We start from the raw sequence: 27,317 nt of genomic DNA, 5'->3' as shown, positions 1-27,317 counted from the left end.
GACGTAAAATAACCATTGTCTTCATATATGTTCCTTCTGCAAAACTATTACATGCAGCTTACATAAAATTAAGTACTTAAACAAAATCCATAATATTATTCAACTACATTTTCTCAAACTCAACTAGATTTCCTACCATACCAATAGACATAGTACAATAGATTTAGCCCTTACAAAGAACTTATATTCTTTCTGAACTTATGACCAAATCTTATTTAACTCAGATCACAATCCAGTCTTTATAAGTATCTCTAACCCACTTGACGACAACCTCAGTCCTACAAGAATGCTTGAGACTATAATAAAGCCAATGGCCGCTATATAAGAAAATAATAAATAATAATATATGTCACAACAGACAAATCGAGAACAATGATAATATAGATCAAGCTGTAGAATACCTAACAACTACTATACTGATGCCATAAGTAAAACCATTCATTGCGAAAGTCACTTCAACACAAACAATTAGTTTACCTTGGGAAATTATATCCAAATTAAATTAAAAAGTTGTGGTAAAAATCAGGCGCCACGTTCCTCAAAGGGCATATAAACAGACTTACTAGAATAATTACTGAGGATATTAGGGTTTATCGTAATAAAATATAGGCTGATAAACTAATAAATATTATCCAAATAAAATTTGGTACACTGCAAAAAGACTAACCCAAACTTCTACTCCCATACCATATTTACATATGAATTCCAAAAATTTTGCAACGACACCCGAACAAAAGGCCCAAATTTTAGCATCCAATTTCGAATTAGCACATCAGTACAATCTTTCTATTGCTCAAAATGCTTTTGAACATAATGTTAGTTCCAGGGTAAGACAATATATAAACGATACTGGTAACATAAATCACAAAATAGAGATAGTGACAGTTGCGGAAGTTAAAAATATTGTTAAGAAACTGTCTAACAAAAAAGCTCGGGGACCAGATAGTATACAGAACTTAGCAATTAAACAGTTACCTATTAAAGCTATTATTCTACTTATACGAATAACGAATAATATGTTCACAAATGGATCCTGAACGACACAAATAAAAGTATCTTTTTTTGGTTTATTTTCCATAGCAAACTATACCTAGTACATTCAGCTATATATTATTACAGCGTGAGAAAAATAAAATATATATTAAAATAAAAATATATATAAAAATAAAATATATTATTTGACAGCGTGAGAAAAATAAAATTATCTAATAATTTAAAGTATGTAAATTAAATATATATTTAAAGACTGTGATTTTTTTTTGTAAGAATGTTTCAACTATCTTTTTTTTCGATCACAAACCGTTATTTTATTTTATACAAAATGTGTAATTTAAAGTGGATAATTTGTAGAATTAAGTTAGAGTAAAATACTTTTAGTAGTAAACTCATAAAGCATTGTTATTGTATATTATATTGAAATAAAACAAAAATAAACTAAAAAAAATAATTAAGCAATGCAAAGAATTCTCAATAAACACCGAGACCACATTACCAAAGATTTTAAATCCAATAAATATCTTCAGAACCGATAAAAGATACAATTCTGAACACGACGACAGATTTCCTCAGAAACTGCGAATTTAGGTCAATTCTAATCATAACTAGTGGTGCATGGCATCGTGCCTTAAGGCAAATTGCGGGAACTTCCCGTACCGCAATCAAAAATTTTGGTGCGAAACTCTAATCTAAATCAAATATTCTTGAAGTTAACGTCGTTTTACACAAACAGTTATACACCTGGACTACCCCTTTGTCACTCTAGTTTTCCTCAGATCGAATAAACCTTTCGCCTTTTACTATAGATTTCCGTGGAGGGGAGCACTCAAATGAGACTATTCTCAATTTTTTGTGAGCCTGGCATTCACTTGCTGGGCCGATGATAATCTAAATCAAATATTCTTGAAGTTAACGTCATTTTACACAAACAGTTATAGACCTGGACTACCCCTTTGTCACCCTAGTTTTCCTCAGAGCGAATACACCTTTCGCCTTTTACTACAGATTTCCGTGGAGGGGAGCACTCAAATGAGACTATTCTCAATTTTTTGTGATCCTGGCATTCACTTGCTGGGCCGATGATAATCTAAATCAAATATTCTTGAAGTTAACGTCGTTTTACACAAACAGTTATACACCTGGACTACCCCTTTGTCACTCTCGTTTCCCTCAGAGCGAATAAACCTTGCGCCTTTTACTACAGATTTCCGTGGATTTTCTTTTTCGAGCGAATAAAACCCGAAGTTCAAGTACTTATCGCATATAGGGATAGATGTCGCTGCTGTGTTTACTTTGTGGAATTCATATGCTGGACGGCCCCAAAATACAGACCCTATATTGTTAAGCAATGCCTCGACTACCTGTTTGTCACTCTGGTTTCCCTTCAGAGCGAATAAATCTTTCGCCTTTTACTAAAGATTTCCGTGGAGGGGCGCACTCAAATGAGACTATTCTCAATTTTTTGTGAGCCTGGCATACACTTGCTGGGCCGATGATAATCTAAATCAAATATTCTTGAAGTTAATTCAGATTCCCTTCAGAGCGAATAAATCTTTCGCCTTTTAATAAAGATTTTCGTGGAGGGGAGCACTCAAATGAGACTATTCTCAATTTTTTGTGAGCCTGGCATTCACTTGCTGGGCCGATGATAATCTAAATCAAATATTCTTGAAGTTAACGTCATTCTACACAAACAGTTATAGACCTGGACTACCCCTTTGTCACTCTAGTTTTCCTCAGAGCGAATAAACCTTTCGCCCTTTACTACACATTTCCGTGGAGGGGAGCATTCAAATGAGACTATTCTCAATTTTTTGTGAGTCTGGCATTCACTTGCTGGGCCGATGATATCTAAATCAAATATTCTTGAAGTTAACGTCGTTTTACACAAACAGTTATACACTTGGACTACCCCTTTGTCACTCTCGTTTCCCTCAGAGCGAATGAATCTTTCGCCTTTTACTAAAGATTTCCGTGGAGGAGAGCACTCAAATGAGACTATTCTCAATTTTTTGTGAGCCTGGCATTCACTTGCTGGGCCGATGATAATCTAAATCAAATATTCTTGAAGTTAAGGTCGTTTTACACAAACAGTTATACACCTGGACTACCCCTTTGTCACTCTAGTTTTCCTCAGAGCGAATAAACCTTTCGCCTTTTACTACAGATTTCCGTGGAGGGGAGCACTCAAATGAGACTATTCTCAATTTTTTGTGAGCCTGGCATTCACTTGCTGGGCCGATGATAATCTAAATCAAATATTCTTGAAGTTAATTCAGATTCCCTTCAGAGCGAATAAATCTTTCGCCTTTTACTAAAGATTTCCGTGGAGGGGCGCACTCAAATGAGGACTATTCTCATTTTTTTGTGAGCCTGGCATACACTTGCTGGGCCGATGATAATCTAAATCAAATATTCTTGAAGTTAATTCAGATTCCCTTCAGAGCGAATAAATCTTTCGCCTTTTACTAAAGATTTTCGTGGAGGGGAGCACTCAAATGAGACTATTCTCAATTTTTTGTGAGCCTGGCATTCACTTGCTGGGCCGATGATAATCTAAATCAAATATTCTTGAAGTTAACGTCATTCTACACAAACAGTTATAGACCTGGACTACCCCTTTGTCACTCTAGTTTTCCTCAGAGCGAATAAACCTTTCGCCTTTTACTACAGATTTCCGTGGAGGGGAGCACTCAAATGAGACTATTCTCAATTTTTTGTGAGCCTGGCATTCACTTGCTGGGACGATGATAATCTAAATCAAATATTCTTGAAGTTAACGTCGTTTTACACAAACAGTTATACACCTGGACTACCCCTTTGTCACTCTAGTTCTCCTCAGAGCGAATAAACATTTCGCCTTTTACTACAGATTTCAGTTGATTTTCTTTGTCGAGCGAATAAAACCCGAAGTTCAAGTACTTATCGCATATAGGAATAGATGTCGTTGGTGTGTTTACTTTGTGGAATTCATACGCTGGCCGGCCCCAAAATACAGACCCTATATTGTTAAGCAACGCCTCGACTACCTGTTTGTCACTCTGGTTCCCTTCAGAGCGAATAAATCTTTCGCCTTTTACTAAAGATTTCCGTGGAGGGGAGCACTCAAATGAGACTATTCTCAATTTTTTGTGAGCCTAGCATTCACTTGCTGGGCCGATGATAATCTAAATCAAATATTCTTGAAGTTAACGTCGTTTTACACAAACAGTTATACCCCTTTGTCACTCTCGTTTCCCTCAGAGCGAATAAACCTTGCGCCTTTTACTACAGATTTCCGTGGATTTTCTTTTTCGAGCGAATATAACCCGAAGTTCAAGTACTTATCGCATATAGGGATAGATGTCGCTGCTGTGTTTACTTTGTGGAATTCATACGCTGGCCGGCCCCAAAATACAGACCCTCGACTACCTGTTTGTCACTCTGGTTTCCCTTCAGAGCGAATAAATCTTTCGCCTTTTACTAAAGATTTCCGTGGAGGGGAGCACTCAAATGAGACTATTCTCAATTTTTTGTGAGCCTAGCATTCACTTGCTGGGCCGATAATCTAAATCGAATGATAATCTAATCAAATATTCTTGAAGTTAACGTCATTTTACACAAACAGTTATAGACCTGGACTACCCCTTTGTCACTCTAGTTTTTCTCAGAGCGAATAACCCTTTCGCCTTTCACTACAGATTTCCGTGGAGAGGAGCACTCAAATGAGACTATTCTCAATTTTTTGTGAGCCTAGCATTCACTTGCTGGGCCGATGATAATCTAAACCAAATATTCTTGAAGTTAACGTCGTTTTACACAAACAGTTATACTCCTGGACTACCCCTTTGTCACTCTCGTTTCCCTCAGAGCGAATAAACCTTGCGCCTTTTACTACAGATTTCCGTGGATTTTCTTTTTCGAGCGAATAAAACCCGAAGTTCAAGTACTTATCGCATATAGGGATAGATGTCGCTGCTGTGTTTACTTTGTGGAATTCATACGCTGGCCGGCCCCAAAATACAGACCCTATATTGTTAAGCAACGCCTCGACTACTTGTTTGTCACTCTGGTTTCCCTTCAGAGCGAATAAATCTTTCGCCTTTTACTAAAGATTTCCGTGGAGGGGCGCACTCAAATGAGACTATTCTCAATTTTTTGTGAGCCTGGCATTCACTTGCTGGGCCGATGATAATCTAAATCAAATATTCTTGAAGTTAATTCAGATTCCCTTCAGAGCGAATAAATCTTTCGCCTTTTACTAAAGATTTTCGTGGAGGGGAGCACTCAAATGAGACTATTCTCAATTTTTTGTGAGCCTGGCATTCACTTGCTGGGCCGATGATAATCTAAATCAAATATTCTTGAAGTTAACGTCATTCTACACAAACAGTTATAGACCTGGACTACCCCTTTGTCACTCTAGTTTTCCTCAGAGCGAATAAACCTTTCGCCTTTTACTACAGATTTCCGTGGAGGGGAGCACTTAAATGAGACTATTCTCAATTTTTTGTGAGCCTGGCATTCACTTGCTGGGACGATGATAATCTAAATCAAATATTCTTGAAGTTAACGTCGTTTTACACAAACAGTTATACACCTGGACTACCCCTTTGTCACTCTAGTTCTCCTCAGAGAGAATAAACCTTTCGCCTTTTACTACAGATTTCAGTTGATTTTCTTTGTCGAGCGAATAAAACCCGAAGTTCAAGTACTTATCGCATATAGGAATAGATGTCGTTGGTGTGTTTACTTTGTGGAATTCATACGCTGGCCGGCCCCAAAATACAGACCCTATATTGTTAAGCAACGCCTCGACTACTTGTTTGTCACTCTGGTTTCCCTTCAGAGCGAATAAATCTTTCGCCTTTTACTAAAGGTTTCCGTGGAGGGGAGCACTCAAATGAGACTATTCTCATTTTTTTGTGAGCCTGGCATTCACTTGCTGGGCCGATGATAATCTAAATCAAATATTCTTGAAGTTAACGTCGTTTTACACAAACAGTTATACACCTGGACTACCCCTTTGTCACTCTAGTTTTCCTCAGATCGAATAAACCTTTCGCCTTTTACTACAGATTTCCGTGGAGGGGAGCACTCAAATGAGACTATTCTCAATTTTTTGTGAACCTGGCATTCACTTGCTGGGCCGATGATAATCTAAATCAAATATTCTTGAAGTTAACGTCATTTTACACAAACAGTTATAGACCTGGACTACCCCTTTGTCACTCTAGTTTTCCTCAGAGCGAATAAACCATTTTGCCCTTTACTACACATTTCCGTGGAGGGGAGCATTCAAATGAGACTATTCTCAATTTTTTGTGAGTCTGGCATTCACTTGCTGGGCCGATGATAATCTAAATCAAATATTCTTGAAGTTAACGTCGTTTTACACAAACAGTTATACCCCTTTGTCACTCTCGTTTCCCTCAGAGCGAATAAACCTTGCGCCTTTTACTACAGTTTTCCGTGGAGGGGAGCACTCAAATGAGACTATTCTCAATTTTTTGTGAGCCTGGCATTTACTTGCTGGGCCGATGATAATCTAAATCAAATATTCTTGAAGTTAATTCAGATTCCCTTCAGAGCGAATAAATCTTTCGCCTTTTACTAAAGATTTCCGTGGAGGGGCGCACTCAAATGAGACTATTCTCAATTTTTTGTGAGCCTGGCATACACTTGCTGGGCCGATGATAATCTAAATCAAATATTCTTGAAGTTAATTCAGATTCCCTTCAGAGCGAATAAATCTTTCGCCTTTTACTAAAGATTTCCGTGGAGGGGCGCACTCAAATGAGACTATTCTCAATTTTTTGTGATCCTGGCATTCACTTGCTGGGCCGATGATAATCTAAATCAAATATTCTTGAAGTTAACGTCGTTTTACACAAACAGTTATACACCTGGACTACCCCTTTGTCACTCTCGTTTCCCTCAGAGCGAATAAACCTTGCGCCTTTTACTACAGATTTCCGTGGATTTTCTTTTTCGAGCGAATAAAACCCGAACTTATCGCATATAGGGATAGATGTCGCTGCTGTGTTTACTTTGTGGAATTCATACGCTGGCCGGCCCCAAAATACAGACCCTATATTGTTAAGCAACGCCTCGACTACCTGTTTGTCACTCTGGTTTCCCTTCAGAGCGAATAAATCTTTCGCCTTTTACTAAAGATTTCCGTGGAGGGGAGCACTCAAATGAGACTATTCTCAATTTTTTGTGAGCCTGGCATTCACTTGCTGGGCCGATGATATCTAAATCAAATATTCTTGAAGTTAACGTCGTTTTACACAAACAGTTATACACTTGGACTACCCCTTTGTCACTCTCGTTTCCCTCAGAGCGAATGAATCTTTCGCCTTTTACTAAAGATTTCCGTGGAGGGGAGCACTCAAATGAGACTATTCTCAATTTTTTGTGAGCCTGGCATTCACTTGCTGGGCCGATGATAATCTAAATCAAATATTCTTGAAGTTAAGGTCGTTTTACACAAACAGTTATACACCTGGACTACCCCTTTGTCACTCTAGTTTTCCTCAGAGCGAATAAACCTTTCGCCTTTTACTACAGATTTCCGTGGAGGGGAGCACTCAAATGAGACTATTCTCAATTTTTTGTGAGCCTGGCATTCACTTGCTGGGCCGATGATAATCTAAATCAAATATTCTTGAAGTTAATTCAGATTCCCTTCAGAGCGAATAAATCTTTCGCCTTTTACTAAAGATTTCCGTGGAGGGGCGCACTCAAATGAGACTATTCTCAATTTTTTGTGAGCCTGGCATACACTTGCTGGGCCGATGATAATCTAAATCAAATATTCTTGAAGTTAATTCAGATTCCCTTCAGAGCGAATAAATCTTTCGCCTTTTACTAAAGATTTTCGTGGAGGGGAGCACTCAAATGAGACTATTCTCAATTTTTTGTGAGCCTGGCATTCACTTGCTGGGCCGATGATAATCTAAATCAAATATTCTTGAAGTTAACGTCATTCTACACAAACAGTTATAGACCTGGACTACCCCTTTGTCACTCTAGTTTTCCTCAGAGCGAATAAACCTTTCGCCTTTTACTACAGATTTCCGTGGAGGGGAGCATTCAAATGAGACTATTCTCAATTTTTTGTGAGCCTGGCATTCACTTGCTGGGCCGATGATAATCTAAATCAAATATTCTTGAAGTTAACGTCGTTTTACACAAACAGTTATACACCTGGACTACCCCTTTGTCACTCTAGTTCTCCTCAGAGCGAATAAACCTTTCGCCTTTTACTACAGATTTCAGTGGATTTTCTTTGTCGAGCGAATAAAACCCGAAGTTCAAGTACTTATCGCATATAGGAATAGATGTCGTTGGTGTGTTTACTTTGTGGAATTCATACGCTGGCCGGCCCCAAAATACAGACCCTATATTGTTAAGCAACGCCTCGACTACTTGTTTGTCACTCTGGTTTCCCTTCAGAGCGAATAAATCTTTCGCCTTTTACTAAAGATTTCCGTGGAGGGGAGCACTCAAATGAGACTATTCTCAATTTTTTGTGAGCCTGGCATTCACTTGCTGGGCCGATGATAATCTAAATCAAATATTCTTGAAGTTAACGTCGTTTTACACAAACAGTTATACACCTGGACTTTGTCACTCTAGTATTCCTCAGAGCGAATGAACCTTTAGCCTTTCACTACAGATTTCAGTGGATTTTCTTTTTCGAGCGAATAAAACCCGAAGTTCAAGTACTTATCGCATATAGGAATAGATGTCGCTACTGAGTTTACTTTGTGGAGTAATGTAAATAGTACATTAAGAGATTGCAGTTACCAGTTTTATACGTATTCCACTTAAAAAACAACAAAGAAACTCACGCTAACAGGCTTACATCCAGCAATTACTGAATTAGAGGTGTTTGAATTACTGAGTGTACGAGGTATTCTTGTGCAAAAGGTCATACAATTAAAAAAAAACTATTCTGATGGACAAAAACATAATTTTCCAATTTATATATTTTTCTTGAAAAATCGCAGGACATGTCAAAAGTAAAAGAAATAACACACTTAAATGGTCATATTATTAAATGGGAAATGTATAGGCTAAATTTCAAAATCCTACAATGTCATAAATGTCCAAGTTTTGGACATACGTCTTACTCGTGTGATATGAAATATAGATGCATTAAATGCACAAAAGCACATTCTCCTGGCTGCTGCCAAAAATCATCAGAAGAAAAGCCCCAGTGCGTTAACTGTAAAGACTATCACTCAGCAAACTATTCAAAGTGTACATCCTCACTGAATTACAAGGCTATAAAACAACATATTCATGCAGCCATTGAACCCAAACCTATGACAAAAAGCTATTCTGAAACGCTGAAGCCGAGAGATGCCAGACACACTGTCCAGATGGAACTACCAAAATTCCAAGCTATTTCTGAACAAAGAAGTACACCATCAACTTCATCGAATCAAGATCATGATTCCAACTCCACCGTGCTGCAATAAGTCAAATGAAGTTGCTTTTTTTCAGATCCTGAGGTAATAAAAATTTTCAGGGAACTTTATGCACTCACAAAGACTATAAATACCAACATGACATACAATGAAAAATATACTACAATTTTAAACTTTCTTACTAAATGCTCATAATTGACAAGTATGGAATAAAAAATAGCATTGATGAACTCAGACAAACGATCGTTACAATGGACTTAGACATCGTACCAATAAATGAAACTCACTTAAAACCCACTAACAAATTATACATGAACAACTACAGGATGGGGTGGTACAGCAATATTCATAAAAGCTTGTATCAGACATGAAGAACTACCGTTACTATCTGTAAAACACTCTGAAATTACTGCTATAAATGTGTTCAATAGAGGACGTAAAATAACCATTGTCTTCATATATGTTCCTTCTGCAAAACTATTACATGCAGACTTACATAAAATTAAGTACTTAAACAAAATCCATAATATTATTCAACTACATTTTCCTCAAACTCTAACTAGATTTCCTACCATACCAATAGACATAGTACAATAGATTTAGCCCTTACAAAGAACTTATCTATTCTTTCTGAACTTATGACCAAATCTTTATTTAACTCAGATCACAATCCAGTCTTTATAAGTATCTCTAACCCACTTGACGACAATCCTCAGTCCTACAAGAATGCTTTAGACTATAATAAAGCCAATTGGCCGCTCTATAAGAAAATAATAAATAATAATATATGTCACAACAGACAAATCGAGAACAATGATAATATAGATCAAGCTGTAGAATACCTAACAACTACTATTACTGATGCCATAAGTAAAACCATTCCATTGCGAAAGTCCACTTCAACACAAACAATTAGTTTACCTTGGGAAATTATATCCAAAATTAAATTAAAAAGTTGTGGTAAAAATCAGGCGCCACGTTCCTCAAAGGGCATATAAACAGACTTACTAGAATAATTACTGAGGATATTAGGGTTTATCGTAATAAAATATAGGCTGATAAACTAATAAATATTATCCAAATAAAATTTGGTACACTGCAAAAAGACTAACCCAAACTTCTACTCCCATACCATATTTACATATGAATTCCAAAAATTTTGCAACGACACCCGAACAAAAGGCCCAAATTTTAGCATCCAATTTCGAATTAGCACATCAGTACAATCTTTCTATTGCTCAAAATGCTTTTGAACATACTGTTAGTTCCAGGGTAAGACAATATATAAACGATACTGGTAACATAAATCACAAAATAGAGATAGTGACAGTTGCGGAAGTTAAAAATATTGTTAAGAAACTGTCTAACAAAAAAGCTCGGGGACCAGATAGTATACAGAACTTAGCAATTAAACAGTTACCTATTAAAGCTATTATTCTACTTATACGAATAACGAATAATATGTTCACAAATGGATCCTGAACGACACAAATAAAAGTATCTTTTTTTGGTTTATTTTCCATAGCAAACTATACCTAGTACATTCAGCTATATATTATTACAGCGTGAGAAAAATAAAATATATATTAAAATAAAAATATATATAAAAATAAAATATATTATTTGACAGCGTGAGAAAAATAAAATTATCTAATAATTTAAAGTATGTAAATTAAATATATATTTAAAGACTGTGTTTTTTGTTGATTGTAAGCTGAAGGACCAGATAGAATTAGTGGCTCTATCGACCGTTTAAAATGTAAATATTGAATAATAACAAATAGATTTACACTTATTTATTTATAGAATATAATTTACACTGTTTGTGATAAAGTTTTAGTATTGATATAATATTGGAATATTTGAATGTGGATAGCTTGGCGACCGGGTTAAGACTATATTGTTAGTGCCGGCTTCAGGTATTTAGCAGGACCCTTTGTAGTTGAATCTTGAGATGCAAATTGCCTATGCGTCGTTGCAAATGTAATATTTTCTTAGAAAATATGAGTGCAGCGTTGTCACGTCTAATTTGGCGTGAACATTCTCCCCCCCTTGAAATAATATAGGGTATATGATTTCAAAATTAGAATTATAGTTTAACACTTTGAGTTAATAACAGTCTATTGGTTTGATTTATATTGTCTATTGTTTTGGTAACACACAAACTCGATTAATTGCACGTTTGAGTACACCATTTTGTGTCTTGATTGTCACAACACGCACAAGTCCATCATCTCCTGGATGTGTGTCAAGAATACGCCCCAATCGCCAGTGTAGTGGAGGTAAATTGTCTTCTCTGACCACTACCATATCGCCTACCTCAGCTGGTTGCGATGGTTGAACTTGCCATTTTGTTCTTGCCTGCAGCTCCGATACGTATTCTTTGTGCCAACGCTTCCAAAAATGTTGCACAAGTTTCTGTAGTCGTTGATACCGAGAAAGCCTGTTATCAAGGGTTTCAAGCACTGATGGATCGGGAGTAGATGTTAAGGATTTTCCAATAAGAAAGTGACCAGGAGTTAAGGGATCATAGTCATTGGGATCGGAGCTTAAGGGAGAGATTGGTCTCGAGTTTAATATTGCTTCGATCTGTGTCAAAACCGTATAAAAATCTTCAAAAGTTAAAATAGCATTACCCAATACTCGCTTTAAATGAGCCTTACACGACTTTATGCCCGCCTCCCAAATTCCTCCAAAATGAGGAGAGTTTGGTGGAATGTGCTTCCATGACACGCCTTCGTTGGTCATATCATTAACAATCTTATTTTGATTTGATTTTGTTTGCAAAAATTTATAAAGCTCCTTTAATCCTGATGCTGCGCCTATAAAATTTGTTCCATTATCGGAATAGATTTCGCGAGGTTTTCCGCGTCGCGCCATAAATCGTTTAAAAGTGGCTAAAAAACTATTCGTAGTTAAATCAGATACTAATTCGATATGTATTGCTTTTGTAACAAGGCACACGAACAAACATATGTAAGCCTTAAATTTTTTGTATCCTCTTGTTTGACGATCTCTTAATAAGATAGGACCTCCGTAATCTACTCCGCATATAAAGAAAGGTGACTGCGGTGTAACGCGATATTTAGGCAAATTGCCCATTACTGGATTAATAAATGTGGGTTTTACCTTAAAACATGTTACGCATTTTTTCACGATCGATCTTGTCAGGTTTCTGCCTCCGATAGGCCAATAAGTATTACGCAACGCATTTAATAACATCTGTGCTCCGCAATGATACAGTTTTAAATGCTCATGCCTAGTTATTAGAATAGTCAATTGATGATTTTTTGGTAGTATTATCGGATGGCATTTATCATACGGTAAATTTGAATTCTTTATCCTACCGCCGACGCGCAATATTCCATTTTTGTCTAAAAACGGTGTTAATGATTTTAATTTCGACGATTTGTGTAATGCTTCCCCACGCGCGACTATATCTATGTCTTGTTTGAATATTTCATATTGTGATATTTTTATTAACTTGTTTAGTGAATTATTGAATTCATCGACCGTGAGTGGGCCATACAGTAGTTCTTTTTCTTTCTTCTTTAGTTTTAAATTTTGTAAAAATCGATAACAAAAAGCAGTTACGCGCACGAGTTTAATAAGGGAAGAGTATAAGAAAAAATGTTCGTTATTGTTAATTTTTGTACAAGTCAAACTTGTGATTTGACTTTCGACATCAGTTTCAGGAATTGAAATATTGTCAGTTGCACGTCGCTGTGTTTCAGTTAGATTTTGTAGCCAAGATGGGCCTGCCCACCACAAGGATGAATTCAATAAATCATGTGTATAGCACCCGCGTGATATGAGGTCCGCTGGATTGTCCTCCGATCGGACATGTAACCAGTTATTTGCGTCGGTTTTTGTTTGAATATCAGAAACTCTATTGGCAACGAAGGTTTTCCATTTATAAGATGGAGATCTTATCCACGAAAGAGTGATAGTGGAATCGCTCCAATAGAATTCTTTGTCAAACGCGATATTTAATGCACGTTTCGTTATTTGCGCAAGATTTGCTAGTAGTTGTGCCGCACAAAGCTCGAGACGGGGAAGTGTAATATTTTTCAATGGTGCTACTCGAGATCTTGCCGCTATTAGTTTGATTTTGATTTCAGAATATTTGTTAATAGACCGTACATATATACACGCGCCGTAAGCTTGCTCCGATGCGTCAGCAAAGCCATGTAATTCTGTGTTTATACGATTATTACAAAATATATGTCTTTCAATTTTCACGTTTTTAATAGATTTTATTTCGAAACAAAACTGTTTCCATTTATTTTCTAGTTCCGAAGGAATGGGCTCGTCCCATGATAAGTTTAATCGCCATAGGCTTTGAATTATTAGTTTTGGTATGACGATAATTGGAGATAAAAAGCCCATAGGATCGTACATTTGCGCTGTTGCCGATAAAATGGATCTTTTACTAACTATTTGATTTATTCTTATATTTTTGTAGTCAAATTCAAAACTGTCCGTTACCGAATTCCAAGATATACCTAAAGTTTTGATAGTTTGTTCACCGATGTTTAAAGTTGGATTATCTGCATTTAAAAGTTTTGAATAATTAGAATTAAATTTATATAGATTGAATTTAGCTTGTTGTAAAATATTACAAAGGTTATTTTTAATAGTGAATAATTCGGATATGCTATCAGTTCCAGTTAATAAATCGTCAACGTAGAAATCATTTCTGAGAATTTCGCATTCCTTTGTATAGTTAGTTATGTTTTCTCTGGCTAACTGCTCCAAACAGCGTATGGCTAAAAACGGCGCAGAAGCTGTCCCGTATGTAACTGTATTTAATTGATAAATTTTTAATTTGCTATTAGGATTGTCCCTCCAGAATATTCTTTGCATTTTTCTGTCGTTTTCGTGAACCAAAACTTGTCTGTACATTTTTTCTATATCAGCTGTAAGTACAAACGCATGTCTTCTGAATCTTAGTATAATAGAGAAAATATTGTTTTGAATTGTGGGTCCAACAAGTTGTAGTTCATTCAACGACAGGCCTGCATCGGTTTTGCAAGATGCATCGAACACTACACGCAATTTCGTTGTTAAACTGTCTGGTTTTATCACCCCGTGGTGAGGCAAATAGAAACACGTCGCGGGTTCGGAAGATTCGTTGACTTCGCTCATGTGCCCTAGTGTTATATAAGTATTCATGAAATTTTTGTATTCGTTAAATAGATTTTTGTTTGTTCGTAAACGGTTTTCAAGTGAAATAAAACGTTTAAACGCGATTTGCTTACTATTCCCTATTTTTTTTATATTGTCTGTAAACGGAATTTTAACTATAAATCTCCCGTCGTTTGCCCGCGTTGTATTGGCAACAAAATGCTGTTCGCATTGTTTTTCTGATTCGGTAAAATGTTGTATATCGCTGCACGCTTCCAGTTCCCAGAATTTTTGAACTTGATTTTCTAAATTAGCCGTATGATGACATATCGTAAAAGAACTGGAATTGTTGAGAGGTACGCTGCCAGCAATAACCCACCCGAACTGTGTATTTTGCAAAATAGGTCTATTTTTTCCTAGATGAATATATCCTTTACAAAATATATTCCAAAATATTTCCGAACCTATTAAAATATCGATTTTATTGCTTTTATTAAATGTGGGATCCGCTAATTTTATATAATTTGGGATATTCAAAATATTTTTATTGAATGATACCGTCGGCAAATTATTTGTTATATTATTTAAGATAAAGCAGGATAGATCTAATGAAAAGTTATTAATGCACGATTTTAAAGTAATTGTTGTTTTTGACTTAATTTCCGTTGAATTTTGATTTATTCCCCGGACTGACATATTTATTGATTGTTTATGTAAACCGAGCTCATTAGCAAACTTCTCCGTGATGAAATTGGATTGTGATCCCGAATCTAATAATACTCTACATGCTCTATATCTATTATTGCTATCTAATACATTAATTACTGCGGTAGATAAGATGATTTGACTTGAATCATTTTCGGTATGGCACGAAACATTTTGTGGTGCATTATTAACAGCTGGTAATTGGCTTGAGTCTATATGCAGAAGACTATGATGATTTGAATTACAAAAGGCACAACGATTTAAAGAAGTACATTGATCGCTGTTGTGATTGTAACGTAAGCAATTCGTGCATAGTTTTAATTGATTTACTTTGCTTACTCTATCTTCTGGAGATAGTGTCCGAAAACCTTGACATTTGAACGGTGAATGAAATGGCTCTTTGCAAATTGGGCAAATATTTTTGTGATTAGTGGATGTAACGTAAGACTTTGTATGTTTTGCATAATTAGGTTTTATATCTTTAAATTTACTGGAGTTTCCGATTCTTGTTTCAGTCGGATTAATTGCTTCTAATATTGTGCAGCGTTGATTTAAAAAATTGCTAAGTTCGAAAAATGTAACTAGTTCAGAGCCTTTATTCATTAACATCTCCCACTCTTGATGAGTTTTCTTATCAATTTTAGAAATTACAAGATAATTTAATAACGCGTCCCATTGATCGACGGGTTGTTGTAACATTTTTAAGCATCTTAAATGTTTATTAAACGCGTCTATTAGATTACGAAGGTCTTTACCTGATTCGTTATGCATTGGCGGGTGATCAAATAATTTTTTAATGTGATTGTTTACGATTATTTTCTTATTTTCGAAACGCGTTTTCAGTAAATCCCATGCAATTATATAATTATCGGCAGTTGCCGGTAGGGATTCTATAAGGCTTGCCGCCTCTCCTTTTACGCATGATTTTAAATAATAAAATTTTTGAGAATTACCGATGTTACAATCATTATGAATTAAAGAAGAAAACGAATCATAAAATTGTAGCCAATTTAAGTAAGAGCCGTCAAACTGAGGTAAATTGATTTGAGGTAGTTTTATGTTGTTCGAATTATTTGTTATAGTGGTGTCATTAGAATTACTATTCGAACTAGTATCCGACTTACTTGATGCTGCCTGACTAAGTTTAAGTAAAGTTGATAAACAATCATTATGTTTTTCAAAAAATTCATCTAACTCTATTTCTATTAAATTATTAATTTGACTTTCGTCTTCTAGTAATGCTGTTATACTAATTACGGTATTTTCAAAGATTTCAAACAAAGGCTTCACATCATCGATAAGGCGTTTTATGTCTGCAATATTTAAGTCGCAAGCAGGTAGTTCCGACATTTGCCTGCACACTTTTTCGTATTTTGTTAAACGTGTTTTAGTAACTCGCTGTTTCATTTTGAGTTTATTTAATGATTCCATTTTGACACAGATTGAATTAAAAACTCTAAATATTAAATAAGGAAAGATTGATAGGAAGGAATGCTTGACTAACCTGATATACTCGCTGCTTGCTGTGCTCGCTCGTAGGTGTAGCGCCAAAGTTAGAACTTCCTGTCTTGTTTAGAACTTTCACTTTATTTAATTTTTGATTTAGATTTAAGATTTTAATTATTTTCTTCGCACTGGTGACGCATCCGGTTCGTTTTGGACCAATGTTTTTTGTTGATTGTAAGCTCAAGGACCAGATAGAATTAGTGGCTCTATCAACCGTTTAAAATGTAAATATTGATAATAACAAATAGATTTACACTTATTTATTTATAGAATATAATTTACACTGTTTGTGATAAAGTTTTAGTATTGATATAATATTGGAATATTTGAATGTGGATAGCTTGGCGACCGGGTTAAGACTATATTGTTAGTGCCGGCTTCAGGTATTTAGCAGGACCCTTTGTAGTTGAATCTTGAGATGCAAATTGCCTATGCGTCGTTGCAAATGTAATATTTTCTTAGAAAAATATGAGTGCAGCGTTGTCACGTCTAATTTGGCGTGAACAGACTGTGATTTTTTTTTGTAAGAATGTTTCAACTATCTTTTTTTTCGATCACAAACCGTTATTTTATTTTATACAAAATGTGTAATTTAAAGTGGATAATTTGTAGAATTAAGTTAGAGTAAAATACTTTTAGTAGTAAACTCATAAAGCATTGTTATTGTATATTATATTGAAATAAAACAAAAATAAACTAAAAAAAATAATTAAGCAATGCAAAGAATTCTCAATAAACACCGAGACCACATTACCAAAGATTTTAAATCCAATAAATATCTTCAGAACCGATAAAAGATACAATTCTGAACACGACGACAGATTTCCTCAGAAACTGCGAATTTAGGTCAATTCTAATCATAACTAGTGGTGCATGGCATCGTGCCTTAAGACAAATTGCGGGAACTTCCCGTACCGCAATCAAAAATTTTGGTGCGAAACTCAAAAAAATTACACAAAATGTGTACACATTATTAAAATCTTTATAAAATATCTGATAATTTGATGTATATATGTCCAATAAATATTTTTGACTGCAAAATGTCATTTTTTTAACTTATTTTTATTAAGAGTCCATAACCGCTGGACCTGCCTTCCCAAAATTTCAAGATTTCATTTGTAAGCTCAGGAAATAAAGCCCGGCATTTATTTACTGGACTCACAATTTAATTTTTAGTTGTAATAAATATTAATTTGTATATTTTTGATACAATATTTATTTGTACAGCCACTTCTTGTCGATGGTTACAAATTTGATCTCCGAGTGTACGCTCTCATAACATCCTGCGATCCTTTGAGGATGTACGTGTACGAAGACGGCCTTGTGAGGTAAAGGTCTGTTTCTCTATTTTTAATTTGTTATCTACCAATATAAACTAATAAATTGAAAAATGTTTGTTTGATTAAAATTATTATTTTGATGTTTTTTAGATTTGCTACTAGCAGATATAAGGAGCCGTGCGGACATAACACCACGAACGTCTTCATGCATTTGACTAATTACGCGGTCAATAAGCATAGCAGGACGTTTGTTGTTGACAGTGAAAGTGGCAGCAAAAGGTATAAAATATATGTTTTATCTTAATTTTATTACTATATAAGATAGTTTTTGAAAGCATGAAGCCAACGCGTGTCCTTATCGAGATTCATGGAATGGCTTTTAAATTTTTCACATGAGTGCAGCCGTTTTTTAGAAAACTTAGACGATAGATCAAATTTTTATTCAGAATGACTTGAAATGTTGAGAAAACATAAAATTAACAATTGAATTTTCCGACAAAAAGAAACTTTTTTTTCGAAGTTAATAAAATTTGTCTGTGTTTAATTTTTCTACTAGGAAGATATCAAGCTTGAACCGTGACCTCACATCTCGAGGCATTGATTTAAAATCACTTTGGCATAATATCGATGATGTGATTGTAAAGACTGTTGTGTCGGCTGTTCCAATTTTGAGGCACAGCTACAATGCTTGCTTCAAATCACACGATTATGCCCAAGCCTGCTTCGAAATCCTAGGATTTGATGTACTAATTGATGCAAAGATGAAACCTTATGTGCTCGAGGTAAGACGGAAAAAATAAAATCTTAAAGATTAATTAGCTAACACCTAAAACAATTTGCATTCATGAGATTACGCATTATAAGAGGGTTACTGCATATAAAAAATATTTGCGCTCGATGTCACAACGAGATAAAACAAAATTAGTATATTTTTAATTAGACGTATACGAAATGAATTGACGTTTACATAAGAGGAATTTTATATTATTATTTTGAATTTGCTCGGACACATCTGACGTACTTGGTCTCTTTTGTCTTATTAGAATTATAATATAAAAGAGTTATAAAACATAAAGGAGTAATAAAAGTCTTAAAAAGTTAGTTAAATATGGTATCATCAGTGCTTTAAGAAAATAAGTAGTAGCTTATAAGTATTTAGAGGTCTTGCTTTCAAGGCTTCACATCCAAGTCTTTTTTGTTGGTTTCCACATTTTTTTCATTATTTTATTTATTTCCAGGTGAACCATTCTCCTAGTTTCCACACGGATTCGCAGATTGATCGTGAAATCAAAGAATCTTTGCTGTACGATACATTTAGTCTTCTGAATCTGACACATTGTGACAAACGCAGAGTGATGGAGGAAGACAGGAGAAGAGTGAGGGACAGACTGCTGCAAGGAATCAACAAAGACATGCCGAAAGATTTGTAAGTATAATAAATATTATTACTACTAGCTGACCCGGCAAATATTGTTTTGCCAAGTAGGGTATTTCTAAACAATTTCTAGAGAATCAAATAAATTAATACTTTATTTTAAGTGTGTAAGGATATGTTGTTTGAATAGACAATGAGGCAATATAAAAACAATAAAACCCCAAAGTCTACCTGTTCAATATTATATAGTTTATATTAATAATAGTCGTTCATACGTATATTATTTTTAATACTGCTTTATGAAAAGTTTTAAGTAACATTCCATGAATTACATTAAATTTAATAATAATTATATATGTGGGGTAGAGCGGGGCACAAATGTCCACTTTGACTTTGAGCAAATGTAATTTATATTATTAAAACCAAGTTAATTATATAATAGCAAAGAACACATATCAAGCAAACAATTATCTGACTATGTTCAGTAAAACTGCTAGCTTCATTGTTGTGTTTTACAAAAAATTAATATCTAGACCATTTTACCCCAAAGGCGGGGTAACTTGGGACGGTCAGGTGGCAAACAGGTTCAATATCTTTTTTTAACTTTAAAGGTATTTTACAAAATAATTACATCATTCAATTAATGTAAAATATAAGTTCTATATGTTCCACAGATATCACTGTCAATACCTTGATCTGGTATTTTGTCAGAAATATGTATCAACAGAGTTGAAATAAGTATTTTGTAAAATTGCTTTATTCAACTTAATTTACTTGGTTATTTGCTATTTTTTATTTTTTACAACTTTATCAGGGTTAATGTTCGGTTTTTATATAACCACTTTAAAACCTTAACCTACACAAATGTAAGCTTTTAAACCGCTTTTAAATAAAACTGTTAAATCTCACTTAAAATCATCATTACATTTTACATAACGTATAGTTCAAACTCATATTAAGTTCTCGTAAATTAAATCATAGTGCTCACAACCCAAACAACTAACAACGAAAGAAAAAATTTTTATTATGGATTTTCAAAGATTACCATTTATCTCCCGATAGCAAAGTCATAAGAATCAAGGTTATAGCTGGTTATACATCTTTTTCCCTCTACTTTCAAATATTGTTATTGAACGATGCTTAACTGTACTGGTTTTTGAGATATGGGTGGCAGACCTTATTAAACCCGGATCTTTTTATATGACTATCCATTCTTCGATAAATATATTGCAAATTCGATAAATAACCATTATTGAATTATATTTTTACATTGTATTATCCAATCGTTTAATTTAATACGAACTTCTAGAGCTGAAGTTTTTCATCTTTTTCAATTTTTGAGTAATTTAATGAAGCATAAGATGCATAGATTTTGACATATGGTTTGGAAGGAATTTCTTCAAAATTATAGGACATTTGTCAAGCTTTATAAACATATACATAGTAAAACATTTTTATGCCAAACTCATTCTAATTCTGGAATTGTTAATGCATTTAATAGAATGCGAGCTTTATAATCAATTTTCAAAATATTTCATTTCAGATAACTTGTAATTTTGTGCATTGACATTTTTACGGGTGTGTTTATAAGTTATATCTTGTCAACCGAATCTACTTATTTAAATTGTTGTCTATTATAACTGGGAATATGTCCTCTTTGATCGATTCCAAATTTAGACTATTAATTTAAATAACATAATAAAAACTTAATATAATCTAGAAATAGTTTTATAAATATCAATGAATATATAGTTACACAAATGAGTTCTTTCAGAGCACCGAGTTTGAGAAAATATGATTTGCAAAAAAAAAACGCTATAACGCCAAAAAGTGCATTCTTATAACCGTCCGCCGTCGATTGTTTCATTTTAAATTACTTTACGTCAAAAATTTTTGAATTGAAAATGTGAAGTTTCTACGCGGATTTGATTTAATTTCTCATCTTTTACACAATCGTTGGATTAGCACGAATATTTCAAGACTGAGATTGGCCAAATCCGCACAGCCATATTAGAGTTTTATAATACTTAACATTTCATTGAGCTCCATTTTTATATATTAGATAAAAATTACTGCAAAACTGGCCAAGCAGCTTCAGATCATCCTAATTTCTAACTTAGTGTTCATGATTTTTTTTCTTCAGACGTACGGCTGTATGAAGAATTAATATAAGCGTTTCTTATAATTTTGTGTAAGTGCATTTAATTCATTCTTTGGGGTTGATTAGTTTTGGTAATTCTTCACCAATGTTACAAGTGTTCAAGTTCATATTTTTAGATCACGCGCTTTACTATACTATTACTAAATTATGATCTTAATGTTTTGCAATACCTATTAATATCTTAGAATTTATAGCTACTGCAAAACATTGGTATGATGAAATTCATTAAAATTATGTAATGACCTTATACATGGTGAGATAGTTTTTTCTCTAAAAAATTGTAGTCTGCTAACTATAACAATTTGCCCTTTGTTTTGGGACTTTAACTAAAACTACGCTTCAAATTTTGTAGAAATTTATTTCAAAATTGCCTCCACCATAAAGTAAATGTTTTCTTAGTAGATAGTCTGTATTTCGAAAAAAACTGCTTAATTCCACTATTTCTTAAAAAATAGTAAATAGTAAAAAATAGTATGAAATAGCAAATTTTATTCTTATGTTAACACTATTTCTAAATTTACCATTGAACATACAACAAACCCTTATACATATAGAAATAGATTATTGAAAATATGTTGTATTTAGCAAAAAATTTTACTCATATTGCTACTGATTTTAAAATGAAAGATTAAATACCTAATTAAGCAAAGTTTGTTTCGCGATTTGATAATTTCGTTTTCTCGACATTTCAAGTCATTTTGAATCGAATGAGAACAAATTTGGAAAAAATATGTGCATTTGAGCAGATTGTTGACCTTTTTTAAAAAGGCTAGACGGATTTCAAAAGTTAGAAGCCATTTAATGTAACTGGATAAAGGCTAATGCTCGTGATATTTGTACGGCGATCGGACAAGCCGTTTCTTTGTAATTAGCGGAAAAGTATAATAATTTGATTTTTTACCTCCAAATGCCTTGTTTTACTTTTTTATTGGATCTCCAAAACCGCTGAACCTGTCGTCCCAGAAATTTAATCATTTCTTCATTTCGTAAATAGAACTAAAATGTTTTTTGAATTCAAATTGGACGCTTCAGCACTTTTTGCCCCGTATCTTCGAAAAGGCTGGGAGTGCCTTTGGCAAAACTAATTGGCCAGTCTCCTCACCAATTTGAATCGAATGTTTTTTGAATCATTCAAATTGGTTGATCCGTGCTTTCGACATCGTCAACGAAAAATTGTATCCACACACGACACACATACATTCATTTTTTATAAGGTATGCCAAAATGTTCAGAAGTTCCTGAAACTCAAAGATAAGTAAAAAAAATCCATTTTCGACTTTTTAGCGATAACTATCGTATATAACTTACCCTACGAGAAAGTAAAAAATAGAAAATGAAATTTTTTGCATATCTCTACTTTCTTACGCATCTTCAGTTACCATAAACTTTAAAATGTAAATAATTATTGAAAAAAATAAAAATTTTATATGTTACAGTCTCAAATTTTAATCGGCAGTATATTGCAGCTTTTTAATATTAAAAATGTGATACAATGCAGTCATAAATTTCAGTCATATAATGCATTCATACATTTTTCATTATTGTCATAAACTTTAATATTGTTCACAAGCTCAACTATATTATTGTGATAAGTTATGATATTTTATTATAATTTTGGAATGAAATAATAAATAAAATAATCAAAATAATTTTGCATCGGCCGGGAATCGAACCCGGGCCGCCCGCGTGGCAGGCGAGCATTCTACCACTGAACCACCGATGCTTGTATAATACGAATCGCAGTACACGAAGAGATTAATATGCCGATGTAATTTTTTGCATCTTTAATATCATTGTAACGAATAAAAAAGTTTTTATAAAATCGTGAGTTTTCTGAAAAATAGTTTGTTGTACTAAAGTAGTGAATCTGCTGGAATCATCAAGAGGTCTATAATAAAGTGAATTCTAGATGGAATGTGAATTACTTTAATTCTGGTGGAAATTGCGCTCATTAACCCATATGATTTAAAAGAAAAAAACTTCGTATATGCTTCTTATTTGCATTATAGCTCACTCATTTTACACGCTAAAAACTTGTAACAGCACTCAATTTAAAGCTTATGTTGAGCACTATAAAACCCAGTTTCACCGAAATGCATAAAATGTAAAACCTCGCCACTAGATGGCTTCAAATACAACAATTAAATCTTAACGAAATAAAAAACGACTTTGCTCTTTCAAATCTGCTTAATATTTTTCCTAGAACACTTTATGTAATACCGATTATTAACTTCCCGTAGGGCAAGTTATAGTAATCGCAAAAAAATCGAAAATGAAAATTTTTATATATCTTTACGTTTCAAAGCCTTCTGAACATTTTGGCATACCTTAGAAAAAAAGAATGGATGTGTGTGTGTGTATGTATGTATGTATGTGCGTGTGTGTATGTATGTGCGGATACAAATTTTCGTCAACGATTTCGGGAACACGGATCAACCGATTTGAATAATTCAAAAAACATTCGATTCGTATTGATAAGGAGACGGCTGATTAGTTTTTTGGCGAAGGCACGTCTAGCCGTTCCGAAGATACGGGGCAAAAAGTGCCGAAAACGGTAACTCAGTTTTTAAGAGAACGGAGCGTCCGATTGAATAATTCAAAAATCATTTTACTTGTATTGACAAGGTGAAGAATTGATAAAATTTTCATGAAGCAAGTCCAGCGGTTTCAGAGATCTAATGAAAAAGTAAAAAAAAAATGCATTTGGCGGTCAAAAATGATCATTAGACATAAGCACATCAAATTATCAGATATTTTATAGAGATTTTAACAATAAGTATGAATTTGGTTTACAGTCCTATGGGTTCCGTACCAATGTTTACGCGTTAGACGGCGACGCGGCGCTTACGCGCTTTGATATTTCGTCTTTATGCAGTTAAAGCAGTACGATTGCTTGGAAAAAAAGTTTTAAATCTTCGAAATATGTCAAAATAAAGAAAACATTTTTTTTTCAAAAAAAAAAATTAAAAAATTTTTTTTTTTTCAAAAAAAAAATAATTTTTTGTCCAAATTATAGTTTCTCAAAATCTTATTTTTTCGAAGTAAATTTTTTTCAAAAATGTTAATTGTTTTTAAAAGAAAAATAATTTTTGGTACGGGAAGTTCCAGCAATTGCCTTAAGGCACGATGTCTTAATTGCCTTAAGACAGAATTCCACTTACAGCTAGTTTTAAGAGATTTCAACAATAAGTATAATTAACTTCCCGTAGGGCAAGTTATAGTAATCGCAAAAAAATCGAAAATGAAAAATTTTATATATTCTTTACGTTTCAAAGGTTTCTGAACATTTTGGCTACCTTAGAAAAAAATGGATGTATGTGTGTGTGTGTGTGTGTGTGTATGTGTGTGTATGTGTGTGTGTATGTATGTACGTGTGCGTATGTATGTGTGGATACAAATTTTCGTCGACGATTTCGGGAAACACGGATCAACCGATTTCAATAATTCAAAAAACATTCGATTCGTATTGGTGAGAACGAGACGTGCTGATTAGTTTTTGGCGAAGGCAGGTCTAGCCGTTCCGAAGATATGGGGCAAAAAGTGCCGAAAACGGTAACTCAGTTTTTAAGAGAACGAAGCGTCCGATTGGAATATTCAAAAAACATTTCACTTGTATTGACAAGATGAAGAATCGATAAAATTTCATGAAGGCAGGTTAGCGGTTTCGGAGATATGGAGGAAAAAGTAAAAAAATGAGCCATTTGGCGGTCAAAAATGATCATTAGACATATGCACATCAAATTATCAGATATTTATAGAGATTTTAACAATAAGTATACATTTTGTTAACATTCCTATGGGTTCCGTACCAATGCTTATGCGTAGACAGCGACGCGGCGCTTACGCGCTTTATATTTGTCCCTATGCAGTTAAAGCAGTACGATTGCTTTGAAAAAATTTCAGATCTTCCACAATATGTCAAAATAAAAAAAAAAATTTTTTTCAAAAAAAACAAAAAAAAAATTTTTTTTTTAAATTTTTTTTTCAAAAAAAAGTAATTTTTTGTCCAATTTATAGTTTCTCAAAAAACTTATTTTTTCAAAGTAATTTTTTTTTCAAAAATGTTAATCGTTTTTAAAAAAAATAATAATTTTGGTACGGGAAGTTCCAGCAATTTGCCTTACGGCACGATGCCTTAATTGCCTTAAGACAGAATTCCACTTACAGCTAGTTTTTTTTACATTTCTATGGGTTCCGTACCAATGCTTATGCGTTAGACGGCGGCGCGGCACTTGCCCGCTTTGACATTTCGTCTCTATGCAGTTCAAGCAGTACGATTGCTTTGAAAAAAAGTTCAGATTTTTAAAATATGTCAAAATGAAGAAAACATTTTTCTTTTCAAAAAAATTTTATCAAAAAAAATTTTTTTCAAAAAAAAGTAATTTTTGTCAAATTTATAGTTGTTTCAAAAATCTAATTTTTTCGAAGTAAAATTTTTTCAAAAATGTTTAATCGTTTTTAAAAAAATAATAATTTTTGGTACGGGAAGTTCCAGCATTTGCCTTAAGGCACGATGCCTAATTGCCTTAAGACAGAATTCCACTTACAGCTAGTTAAGATTTTTATTGACATTAATTTGTTCATTACATGATTTTCGTTTTTAAAATGTATATTTTAGGAGATATTTGCAAAAAAACGAAGAAAAGCGCCAAACATATATGAATCTTTAATGGCCGTAACTTGAAAAGTATAATTTTTTGGAAAAACTATGAAAGACATTCTTTTCTTAAAATTAGTTCTTCTATCGAAAAAATGTAATACACAATTGAGAAGGGGTGTCATACCCCGGGGGTGATGGCGCAACCCGAATTGTTTTTCACTTTTGAACTTGAGGGTAAGATGAACCTAATTCCAAAATTTCATTCAATCCGGAGCACAGTAAAAAAATTCAGACCCTAAACGCTCCGTTTACTGCACTATATAATTTGTTCCATTTGGGCTCATGCGTCATGTGCTGATATCCCAAGACGACCACATAATTCATTTATGAATTGTCTTCTTAAAAATTAGCATTTCCGTACGCATTTCCCTAAATGTCATTTTGCCCATACTATACTATATAAGTTTTTGTAATGGGTTGCATTTTTTTCCTTAATAATAATGCTACGGTAGTCAATGAACCAAAGATGGGTATAGATAATAGAAGCGCAATTAATTTAATCGAAATCACTAGTGCAGGCATTGATTTTAATTGAAATACTTGCAAATAACAACAATAAGACCCTAAAAAAACATGAGAAAAACACGATCAAAATCAACTTTTGAAGGTGCGATACACTTTTGAACTGATTACTGCAACAAGATTGGGACAATGACGCTCAACATCTGGCAGGAATGTTATTATGCTTGTCACATTATAGAGTCACGGAAAAACGTCATTAAGACTATCCATTTTTAAATAAATAGACCTCTAATAATAATAATAAAGACATATATTTTAATAGTTATGAATGTATGCAAACACTTCCAATTTTGTTCGGATTTCTACCCGTAGATATATATTCTCATCTATCTGTTCTATCAATACAATAATAAGTATTTAATATAAAAAGGTGTGATACAATTGTGTGGAAAAGAAGAAGAAAAGGAAAATTTTCCTCCAAAAAAATCACAATAATATTTTTATGAATAAATGATTATAAAAAAAGAAAAACAAAACAAAATTTATTCGCTCTGAAGGAAAATCGGGAAAGAGCCAAGTATCATCCGCTGCTATGGGTCGATCAGTATCTAGTTTGGCATGGCGT

General features: G+C 33.8%; 2 protein-coding genes, 26 non-coding genes and 3 pseudogenes across 28 annotated transcripts; 29 read left to right on the top strand and 2 right to left on the bottom strand.

Annotated features, from left to right (window-relative positions):
• The first annotated feature begins 1,753 nt into the window (after positions 1 to 1,753).
• LOC113369601 lies at positions 1,754 to 1,871 on the top strand. Its single transcript, XR_003366518.1, has one exon. It is a non-coding gene; the product is annotated as a U5 spliceosomal RNA (small nuclear RNA).
• An 81-nt stretch (positions 1,872 to 1,952) lies between these two features.
• On the top strand, positions 1,953 to 2,073 carry LOC113369611. The gene has a single exon (XR_003366527.1). It is a non-coding gene; the product is annotated as a U5 spliceosomal RNA (small nuclear RNA).
• Positions 2,074 to 2,364: 291 nt separating this feature from the next.
• On the top strand, positions 2,365 to 2,483 carry LOC113369615. Its single transcript, XR_003366530.1, has one exon. It is a non-coding gene; the product is annotated as a U5 spliceosomal RNA (small nuclear RNA).
• A 36-nt stretch (positions 2,484 to 2,519) lies between these two features.
• Positions 2,520 to 2,640, top strand: LOC113369600. The gene has a single exon (XR_003366517.1). It is a non-coding gene; the product is annotated as a U5 spliceosomal RNA (small nuclear RNA).
• A 77-nt stretch (positions 2,641 to 2,717) lies between these two features.
• Positions 2,718 to 2,835, top strand: LOC113369612. The gene has a single exon (XR_003366528.1). It is a non-coding gene; the product is annotated as a U5 spliceosomal RNA (small nuclear RNA).
• Positions 2,836 to 2,917: 82 nt separating this feature from the next.
• On the top strand, positions 2,918 to 3,033 carry LOC113369595 (annotated as a pseudogene).
• An 81-nt stretch (positions 3,034 to 3,114) lies between these two features.
• LOC113369606 lies at positions 3,115 to 3,232 on the top strand. The gene has a single exon (XR_003366523.1). It is a non-coding gene; the product is annotated as a U5 spliceosomal RNA (small nuclear RNA).
• Positions 3,233 to 3,267: 35 nt separating this feature from the next.
• Positions 3,268 to 3,390, top strand: LOC113369599. The gene has a single exon (XR_003366516.1). It is a non-coding gene; the product is annotated as a U5 spliceosomal RNA (small nuclear RNA).
• Positions 3,391 to 3,422: 32 nt separating this feature from the next.
• Positions 3,423 to 3,543, top strand: LOC113369592. Its single transcript, XR_003366513.1, has one exon. It is a non-coding gene; the product is annotated as a U5 spliceosomal RNA (small nuclear RNA).
• A 77-nt stretch (positions 3,544 to 3,620) lies between these two features.
• LOC113369605 lies at positions 3,621 to 3,738 on the top strand. Its single transcript, XR_003366522.1, has one exon. It is a non-coding gene; the product is annotated as a U5 spliceosomal RNA (small nuclear RNA).
• A 294-nt stretch (positions 3,739 to 4,032) lies between these two features.
• Positions 4,033 to 4,154, top strand: LOC113369587. Its single transcript, XR_003366508.1, has one exon. It is a non-coding gene; the product is annotated as a U5 spliceosomal RNA (small nuclear RNA).
• A 260-nt stretch (positions 4,155 to 4,414) lies between these two features.
• Positions 4,415 to 4,537, top strand: LOC113369585. The gene has a single exon (XR_003366506.1). It is a non-coding gene; the product is annotated as a U5 spliceosomal RNA (small nuclear RNA).
• A 90-nt stretch (positions 4,538 to 4,627) lies between these two features.
• LOC113369610 lies at positions 4,628 to 4,749 on the top strand. Its single transcript, XR_003366526.1, has one exon. It is a non-coding gene; the product is annotated as a U5 spliceosomal RNA (small nuclear RNA).
• A 290-nt stretch (positions 4,750 to 5,039) lies between these two features.
• Positions 5,040 to 5,158, top strand: LOC113369614. Its single transcript, XR_003366529.1, has one exon. It is a non-coding gene; the product is annotated as a U5 spliceosomal RNA (small nuclear RNA).
• A 36-nt stretch (positions 5,159 to 5,194) lies between these two features.
• On the top strand, positions 5,195 to 5,315 carry LOC113369591. Its single transcript, XR_003366512.1, has one exon. It is a non-coding gene; the product is annotated as a U5 spliceosomal RNA (small nuclear RNA).
• A 77-nt stretch (positions 5,316 to 5,392) lies between these two features.
• On the top strand, positions 5,393 to 5,510 carry LOC113369602. The gene has a single exon (XR_003366519.1). It is a non-coding gene; the product is annotated as a U5 spliceosomal RNA (small nuclear RNA).
• A 294-nt stretch (positions 5,511 to 5,804) lies between these two features.
• LOC113369586 lies at positions 5,805 to 5,923 on the top strand. The gene has a single exon (XR_003366507.1). It is a non-coding gene; the product is annotated as a U5 spliceosomal RNA (small nuclear RNA).
• Positions 5,924 to 6,004: 81 nt separating this feature from the next.
• LOC113369607 lies at positions 6,005 to 6,122 on the top strand. Its single transcript, XR_003366524.1, has one exon. It is a non-coding gene; the product is annotated as a U5 spliceosomal RNA (small nuclear RNA).
• A 272-nt stretch (positions 6,123 to 6,394) lies between these two features.
• On the top strand, positions 6,395 to 6,510 carry LOC113369608 (annotated as a pseudogene).
• A 36-nt stretch (positions 6,511 to 6,546) lies between these two features.
• Positions 6,547 to 6,667, top strand: LOC113369589. The gene has a single exon (XR_003366510.1). It is a non-coding gene; the product is annotated as a U5 spliceosomal RNA (small nuclear RNA).
• A 32-nt stretch (positions 6,668 to 6,699) lies between these two features.
• Positions 6,700 to 6,819, top strand: LOC113369593. The gene has a single exon (XR_003366514.1). It is a non-coding gene; the product is annotated as a U5 spliceosomal RNA (small nuclear RNA).
• Positions 6,820 to 7,101: 282 nt separating this feature from the next.
• On the top strand, positions 7,102 to 7,220 carry LOC113369609. The gene has a single exon (XR_003366525.1). It is a non-coding gene; the product is annotated as a U5 spliceosomal RNA (small nuclear RNA).
• An 82-nt stretch (positions 7,221 to 7,302) lies between these two features.
• Positions 7,303 to 7,418, top strand: LOC113369594 (annotated as a pseudogene).
• An 81-nt stretch (positions 7,419 to 7,499) lies between these two features.
• LOC113369604 lies at positions 7,500 to 7,617 on the top strand. The gene has a single exon (XR_003366521.1). It is a non-coding gene; the product is annotated as a U5 spliceosomal RNA (small nuclear RNA).
• A 36-nt stretch (positions 7,618 to 7,653) lies between these two features.
• On the top strand, positions 7,654 to 7,774 carry LOC113369588. Its single transcript, XR_003366509.1, has one exon. It is a non-coding gene; the product is annotated as a U5 spliceosomal RNA (small nuclear RNA).
• A 32-nt stretch (positions 7,775 to 7,806) lies between these two features.
• Positions 7,807 to 7,927, top strand: LOC113369590. The gene has a single exon (XR_003366511.1). It is a non-coding gene; the product is annotated as a U5 spliceosomal RNA (small nuclear RNA).
• A 77-nt stretch (positions 7,928 to 8,004) lies between these two features.
• On the top strand, positions 8,005 to 8,122 carry LOC113369603. Its single transcript, XR_003366520.1, has one exon. It is a non-coding gene; the product is annotated as a U5 spliceosomal RNA (small nuclear RNA).
• A 294-nt stretch (positions 8,123 to 8,416) lies between these two features.
• LOC113369598 lies at positions 8,417 to 8,535 on the top strand. The gene has a single exon (XR_003366515.1). It is a non-coding gene; the product is annotated as a U5 spliceosomal RNA (small nuclear RNA).
• Positions 8,536 to 9,721: 1,186 nt separating this feature from the next.
• On the bottom strand, positions 9,722 to 14,564 carry LOC113369584. The gene is made up of 4 exons (XM_026610249.1): positions 14,039 to 14,564; positions 13,850 to 13,966; positions 11,583 to 13,513; positions 9,722 to 9,907 (listed from the first exon to the last, which is right to left on the bottom strand). Exons 1-4 carry the CDS (start codon positions 14,562 to 14,564, stop codon positions 9,722 to 9,724), a joined length of 2,760 nt encoding a protein of 919 aa, XP_026466034.1.
• Positions 14,565 to 18,755: 4,191 nt separating this feature from the next.
• On the top strand, positions 18,756 to 19,469 carry LOC113369583 (tubulin polyglutamylase ttll6-like). Its single transcript, XM_026610248.1, has 2 exons — positions 18,756 to 18,816; positions 19,273 to 19,469. Exons 1-2 carry the CDS (start codon positions 18,796 to 18,798, stop codon positions 19,462 to 19,464), a joined length of 213 nt encoding a protein of 70 aa, XP_026466033.1. The 5' UTR covers positions 18,756 to 18,795; the 3' UTR covers positions 19,465 to 19,469.
• A 3,753-nt stretch (positions 19,470 to 23,222) lies between these two features.
• Trnag-gcc lies at positions 23,223 to 23,293 on the bottom strand. The gene has a single exon. It is a non-coding gene; the product is annotated as a tRNA-Gly (tRNA).
• Between the last annotated feature and the right edge of the window lie 4,024 nt (positions 23,294 to 27,317).

This window comes from Ctenocephalides felis, unplaced genomic scaffold, assembly GCF_003426905.1.
Source record: "Ctenocephalides felis isolate EL2017-DRISC unplaced genomic scaffold, ASM342690v1 CF-g0.4_SCAFFOLD_01405, whole genome shotgun sequence".
NCBI lineage: Eukaryota > Metazoa > Arthropoda > Insecta > Siphonaptera > Pulicidae > Ctenocephalides > Ctenocephalides felis.
The sequence above is the reverse complement of the archived record's forward strand: the minus strand, read 5'-3'. Positions and strand labels throughout refer to the sequence as shown.

Coding starts and splice junctions, on each gene's coding strand:
- LOC113369583 (XM_026610248.1), top strand. CDS start 18,796: ATGAAACCTTATGTGCTCGAG. Junction 18,817..19,272: donor TGAAACCTTATGTGCTCGAG/GTAAGACGGAAA, acceptor ATTTATTTCCAG/GTGAACCATTCTCCTAGTTT.
- LOC113369584 (XM_026610249.1), bottom strand. CDS start 14,564: ATGAGCGAAGTCAACGAATCTTCCGAACCCGCGACGTGTTTCTATTTG. Junction 13,967..14,038: donor CACTATTAAAAATAACCTTT/GTAATATTTTAC, acceptor TTTTAAATGCAG/ATAATCCAACTTTAAACATC. Junction 9,908..11,582: donor TCAAACGTGCAATTAATCGA/GTTTGTGTGTTA, acceptor ATTTTATGTAAG/TCTGCATGTAATAGTTTTGC.